At 31.9% G+C, this 6,969-nt stretch overlaps 1 protein-coding gene across 1 annotated transcript; it reads left to right on the forward strand.

The window, feature by feature from the left end:
* The first annotated feature begins 2,907 nt into the window (after positions 1-2,907).
* LOC117168007 lies at positions 2,908-6,663 on the forward strand. Its single transcript, XM_033353320.1, has 2 exons — positions 2,908-3,096; positions 6,046-6,663. The coding sequence occupies exon 2, from the start codon at positions 6,068-6,070 to the stop codon at positions 6,650-6,652; it is 585 nt and encodes a 194-aa protein (XP_033209211.1). The 5' UTR covers positions 2,908-3,096; positions 6,046-6,067; the 3' UTR covers positions 6,653-6,663.
* Positions 6,664-6,969: the final 306 nt, after the last annotated feature.

Raw genomic sequence — 6,969 nt, forward strand, 5'->3', positions numbered from 1 at the left:
CCCAGGTCGACGCCGGTAGGTCACGACCGTCGTCCCAAAAAATTTCGTTTGCACCAGTTGCCAACAATATTTCTACCTCGAGGAAGATGAGTTCTAAATGAACCTTAGAGGCAACCAACCAATTTGTTTTATGACTCGTCATTACACAATACCTCCAAGTGTACCAGTGGTAAAAAATACATCTCACTCGAGGAAGTTGAGTTGTAAATGAACCTTGAAATTTACACAAATAGATCGAAATTTTTAAAATACACAATAAATAATTGTTTAACTAATTACATCATGTTTTTAGAAAAATTTCTGTTACAAGAAATGACAAAATATTGCATTTCAATCAGAAAATACCATTATTTTTTTTATTTTTTGGGAATAAATACTGTTTTTAATCATTCAAGTTTGTTTTAACAATTGAAAAATGTTTTAAAAATAATGGTAAATATTCAAATTGTCCATTAGCAATTAGTTGTATGAAGAAGACAATAAAAATGGGCTCTAATTTTGTAAAAACTCTTCTTCAATCCCTAAAAACTTTGGCACGTTTCGATGAAACTCTGGAACATGAGTTCAATTTTTCGAAAATTCAAAACGTCTCTATGTTAATTAAATGCGATTTTTAAGTACCCGTTGGTACGTATTAATATTCGAATTTCGAAAAAAAATTACGGATTTTCTTTCTACGTATATGGAAACTTTTGGGAAGGTGTATTGCCCCGTAGCTCAAAAAGTCCTTTTTGGACCATCCTGATGAAGATATTTAAAATCTATAAATTTCTCTAACACTGAGAATTTGCAATACGATCGAAAGATAAATTAGAATGAAATTGAATAATGTGAAAAAAGAGTTTTCATACTTATTTGAGTGACATGGAAGATGATCAGATATGATGCAATACAATACAGTATGAAATCATATGTTACACGAACGCACTATATTATACATTATCATACCATATGATATAATATAGTACATTATGATCAAATATGACACAGTATGATACAGTATCTTACAATATGACACAATATGATACTGTCTGGTACAATATAATAAATTATTATACTACGTAATAATAAAAGGCTGCGATACTCTATGATAAAATATGATACAGTATAATATAGGACAGTATTATATGATATAGTTGATTTTAATGTATATATGCTGTTTTGAAAATGATGAATTATCTTTTTCTAAACATGAAACTTTCTCACTGAGATATAAATAGTGCTGGAGAAATCGTGCATAAATACGTCGACAACAATTGCAATTAGGCATGCTTTTATAACCATTTTTAGCCATTTTTGTGTGTACCGTTTGTATTATGGTAGGGAGATAAAGTATGTAGTAAAATATATACTTCACTTAACGAAAGATAGAAGATAAATTTTTTTTAACAAGGGCTTTTATTTTTTAACCAAGAATAATCATTTTCTACCAAAAACTACCAATTTTTGACAAAAAACATCAGTTTTCAAGTAATTGCTAAAATTTTTAAATGAAAAAGTATAAACTACTAATCAAAGAGATAAATTTCTCAACAAAAATGTTGAATCTTAAAGCAAAACAGTACATTTAAAAAAAAAACTTCAAGTCCTAACCAATTAGTGAAATTTTCAAGCAAAAAGATGCATTTAAAAAAATGTAATTGTTGATATTTCCGCAAAAAATATTTTTATTTAAAATAAAAAATTGCAAGCAAAATCATTACATTTCTAGCAAAAGAAAAAAAATTATTTATATGCTACAAAAGGCGAATTTTAACAAAATATTTTATGTTTCAACAACAAAAAAAGAATCAAATTTGTACATGTTTAATTAGATTTTCAACAGAAAAAAACAACTATTTTTCACCGAAACTATAATAGTACACATTTTGATCAAAAAGAATTAACTTTTCAGAGAAAAATTCAGTAGAACATGAATTTAATGTCAATTTTGGGACTGACGGCAACATAAATTCCAGGCTATCAGCCACAGGCGTGTTAACCATTTCTGGTAGATTTTACTGCGCGGTAAAAACTATTTTGGAAATTGTTTTTCTAATACGGAGTTTTTCTAATATCGTAGAGCCTATTGGCTGGCTACGACAGCGGCATTATTTAAAAAAGTTTTCCAATTTCAATTTAATATTGACAAGAAATCTTATAGCGACTAATTGATTTTAAACTGTAATATACTATTTTTGATCAGTCTGATCGGATTTAGTAGGCATCGTAGATGAACTACTGCTCGAGGTGAGCTCGCCATTTTAATTATTCGCGTGTTCTTTTCGCTTCGAGATTAACTTTTATCTAACATTATCAATCTGTAACTAAAACGGTTAATTATATCATTCGAAAATAAATTTAAAAAAAAACCAATAGTCAACTATGCAAATTAATTTTTCCTTCTCTTAAAATTGTTTTCTTTACATAGATTCATGTATTTCAAAAATATTTCTTGAAACTTAATGATTTTTTTTGTTAAAGAAAAAGTAGTGAATTTCTTTCGAAAGCTCAGTTTTAAAATTTCAATGTGCATGTGAACTATCATGATTTGGAAAACTCACACCCAATCGGAGCTATCGTTCTGACGCTCGATGGGCTGATCAAATAAAAAAAGCGAAATCTGTAATAAAAAAACTTGTAGTGAATAATTTTGATCCAATTTCGAAATAAAATTTCTTATCCGATATTTACTGTATGCATGTGTGTAAATCATATGATAATGAACAATAAACTGTTCTAATAATAATATTATATAAGCAGTATATGACTTCAAATTCGTATGAAATCCAGAATTAGTTTTAAAACGTTACAAACATTTGAAAACTACACTGACAATAAGAGCCTCATTCGCAATTTTTGACATACAAACATATGACTGTCCATTTTAAGTAAAACATAATCCTCTATTTATTGTTGCAGGATTAAGTACGCAGTTCGAATGTTTGCCTAATGGCGAGCCTATACCGGGTGTTCGTCGTTCCAAACCCTCATCTTCTTATGATAGCAATTCTTCCGAAAGGACTAGACCTCTTGCAAGACCAAATTCTCCAGAAAGGTCTCCATCTGCCAAGAACTCTTATAGAGCCAGGTCCAGGTCCTCTTCTAAAATATTAGGTAATTTTTTAACTTCACGCAACTAAGAATTTCTGCTATATAATTTGCAAGGAGGTATTTGGAACGAGACCAACTGAACCGCTGGCGATCAAAAGAGAATCGCCCGAAACACAGTCGTTTTAGTTGACTGGGGTCGAGTTGCGGCTCGGTCAGGAAAACACAACGGCTGGTGCCTTCCCCTCCATGATACTACCTTCTTCACTTGTCGTCGTTCAAGAGCGAAAGGCGGGAGGAAAATTGTCGCTAGTTGAGTTAACTAGTTTCAGTATTTCCTTCCGTCTAAGCAGAATATTGTTAATGTAGACTTCGAAATTAGTATTCATTCAGGCATACGCAAAGCATTGAACAATCAAGTTATTATGAAATGTTCTTGATTTCATTTAGGTCAAAGTTGGTGGAGGAAAATTCAGGAATGCGGCTTGAGTGCTGAATACGAAACTGTGAATTCGAAAATAGGTTCTTTCTTAAAAAACTTCTTTGGTCTTGATTTTTTTGATCCCGTAGACGTAGTTAATTGTTTCGTTCAAGACCTCATGTCTATCAAGCCAGAGGATGAACGAGTTCATGCATTTTGCGTTTATATTTGGAAAAATTACTTAGCAAGCAATTCGAATTTCCCTCCTGAACTTTGGGCTGAATTTTCTCGTAAAACTATGCGCACAACAAACGGTTGTGAAGCGTATGATTCAAAATTAAATTCTGAATTTTACACGCCTTATCCAAACGGATTCATAACTCGGTTTGAGTTCGATCGTCAGGTTTCATAAAAGTTTTTGCCAGTTGGTTTATAAATTAACTCTAGCTGAGAAATTAATTAGATTAGTTTATGTATATGTGTAAAGTATGAAGAAAAATTCATGGGCCGTTTTAGTTGGCCCCTGGGTCATATTTTGTTTCAGCTCAAATTTTAATTTTTCAATGACATGTCCCAATAGGAAATTTGCTTTCACTTTTTTTAGTCTTATAAATAAATGTGATCACTTTATTCGTTTTCGCAATAATCAAGAAAATGTTACTTTTCTCTGCAATCGCAAAATACCAATTTTTTGTGTTCAACTGGCAATCATTTCTGCAATAGTAGGAATTTTGTAATGAAAATTTTAGAAAATATGCACCGTTATATAAAGATACTTACTGTATTTATAGAATTTCAATGCATTGTCACTAAAAATTTATAACGATTTTTATTCTTTTCAAGGCGTAAATTAGATATTGAAAGTTTCAAACGCTTCCGAAGTCGAACGAATTTTCAAAAAATTGAAACTAACGATCACCTAAACTTTTGTTAGGATTCAAAAAAGTATTTTTGAAAATATCCGGAAATTGAGGCTACGGATGCAAAAGGAGATACAGAATTTTATTGCTGGAGTGGGGAGGCTCCTTAGCACTTAAAATTAAAGTCTGGAATTTTAATTTTTAAGATATATATCCACAATGAAAATTGAATAGAGCCTATTTTTCTTTTCGTAAAAAAGTTGTAGCTGTTTTATTTTTCGTGTTATTTACGAAAAAGTAATTTTTTCTCTGATTAAAATATTTTGAATTTTTACTTCAACTCGCAACGAAATGAGAAGTTTTTAATATTTTGTGATAAAACTAATCAGAAATTTGCATTATCATGTTCTGCGACGGGCGACGTTAGCGAAAGTTCATAATGTTTATTAAAAAAATTGTTAATAATTTTTTTCCAAGACGGTGCACAATTCGTGTACAAACAACTTCCAAGGTTCCGGGAGTGGGGCGAATTTTAAGAAAGCAAAAACTGTCAGTAAGAAAGTTTTTCAGAAAGGTTCAAGGAAGTTTTCTGGAAAGTTTGAGCTCAATTAGAATAGTACTTAACAAACCGTTAATATTTTAATTTGCTGTCGCAATGGATTTTCTCCTGCGTAGAATACGGCCCGGCCGGTAATCCGCTGCCACAGCGTTAGGTACTAGGGTGTCTCACAACCAGCCGAGTTTTTGTAATTAAAAACACTGTAAATATAAAAATCATTGTTTATTAGATGTAAAAAGTTTTATTTAATGCATAAATTGATATTTTGGTGCTAAAGACAATAATTATATTACAACTCTCCGTATTAAAAAATAATTAAACAGATTTTTCAAAGAAATAATGTATTCAAATTTATAAAATTCAAGTTTCTTTCTTTCTCCAAACGATTTTTATTTCACCAAAATGTTTCTAACGTAAAAAACAACCATTTAGTTTGTTCACTGAATATATAAATTTTCAAAATACTATTTAGACTGCTACAAATTTTGATATTTCGAAGCGTCGAAAATAAAAAAGCTACAACATATTTTATGAGGATAAAAAGATGTGGCATTAAATTTTCATTGTAGATATATATCTTAAAAATTGAAATTATGGACTTTATTTTTAAGTTCTCAGGGGTCTCCCCACTCCAGCAGAATAATTTTATATCTCTTTTTTGAATCCGAAGCCTCAATTATGTTTTACAGTTTACTGAAACGCGTACAGGAGAGCGCTGATGTCTTAAATCAATCGTAACTTTAAAACTATAAAACACAATCGCCTGATATTTCCCAAAAACTTCCTTGAATCCTCACAAAATTTTAGGTGATCGTTAATTTTAATTTTCTGAAAATTCGTTCGACTCCCAAAGCGTTTGAAACTTTCGATATCTAATTTACGCCATGCGATGAATAAAAATCGTTATAAATTTTTAGTGCCAATTTTTTGAAATTCTTTATATACCTTGTGGCGAGTTTTTGAATAGTATGTAAACGAACTTTAATTTATTCTAAGAATAATATTTTGTAAGTATTACATAATCTTAGATTTTTATGGATGCAAAATTATATTTTAAAAAGTTCACAAACCTTTTACAACTACACTAGCAATTACAGCCTGTTTCACAACTTATGATGTACCAACATACGATTTTTTATTTTACGAAAAACGTGATTCTCTATTTCTTATTGCAGATTAGGTGCCCCGTTAGAATGTATGCCTAATGCCGAGCCTATGCCTAGTGTTCGTTGTTCTCAACCCTCTTATTCTTCTGGCAGACATTCTCCCAAAAGGACTACACCTCTTGAAAGAACTCATTCTCCAGAAAGGTCTCCTTCATCTTCCGAGGCTTCTCTTAGAGCCAAGTCGAGATCTCCTTCTAAGAAGCATCCTTCTTCTGAAATACTTGGATATAAATTTGAAGAACTAAGATTCATTAGACTTATTCCCAACATTAATCAAAACAAAATATTCGAACTTCAAAGATACACTTTTCCTACCGACAAGCGAATTAATCTAAGAACAGCAAATGGAGTCCTTATTCCCATGCCATCCGAAGAACAAACTGTACTAACAGCATCTAATGGTGACGTCTTTGCAATATTGGCCAAAAAACCAAACAGACAGATGATTCTCCGTGGAATGTATAAACCAGTTACTTACACGGGAAAACGGGCAAAAATAAACATAAACAGCGGCGCTGTTGTAGAAATGACCTCAGAAGAAATTGCGGAATCTCCATTAGGCAACCATAACGTTGTCCCTAAGCGTTTTAAAATATTTCGTGTTGAAACAGTTTGAACAAAAAATTCAATAAAAAAAGTGAACTCTCTCCTTTTCTTCTACCAATGACTGACTTTTTCAATCTTTCTCCCGCTGTATCTCTCGTTCGCTTCTTGCACTTCTCTCCCTCGAGCCACTCTTTATTCCCTCTTTTTTTCCTCATCCTTCGCTGTCCGATATCTCATTGCCCTTGATGCCGCTGTGTCCAGGGATCCAAAGAATAGTGACTCGGTTATACGAGGGTGGATTGATAAGTTTCCGGCCTGACCAAGAGATGGCGCCACTAGGCCTAACTTGAGGTGGCGTTCTATAGTACCATCCTTAGATAGCTTGTA

This window comes from Belonocnema kinseyi, chromosome 2 (assembly GCF_010883055.1).
Source record: "Belonocnema kinseyi isolate 2016_QV_RU_SX_M_011 chromosome 2, B_treatae_v1, whole genome shotgun sequence".
NCBI lineage: Eukaryota > Metazoa > Arthropoda > Insecta > Hymenoptera > Cynipidae > Belonocnema > Belonocnema kinseyi.

Coding starts and splice junctions, on each gene's coding strand:
- LOC117168007 (XM_033353320.1), top strand. CDS start 6,068: ATGCCTAATGCCGAGCCTATGCCTAGTGTTCGTTGTTCTCAACCCTCT.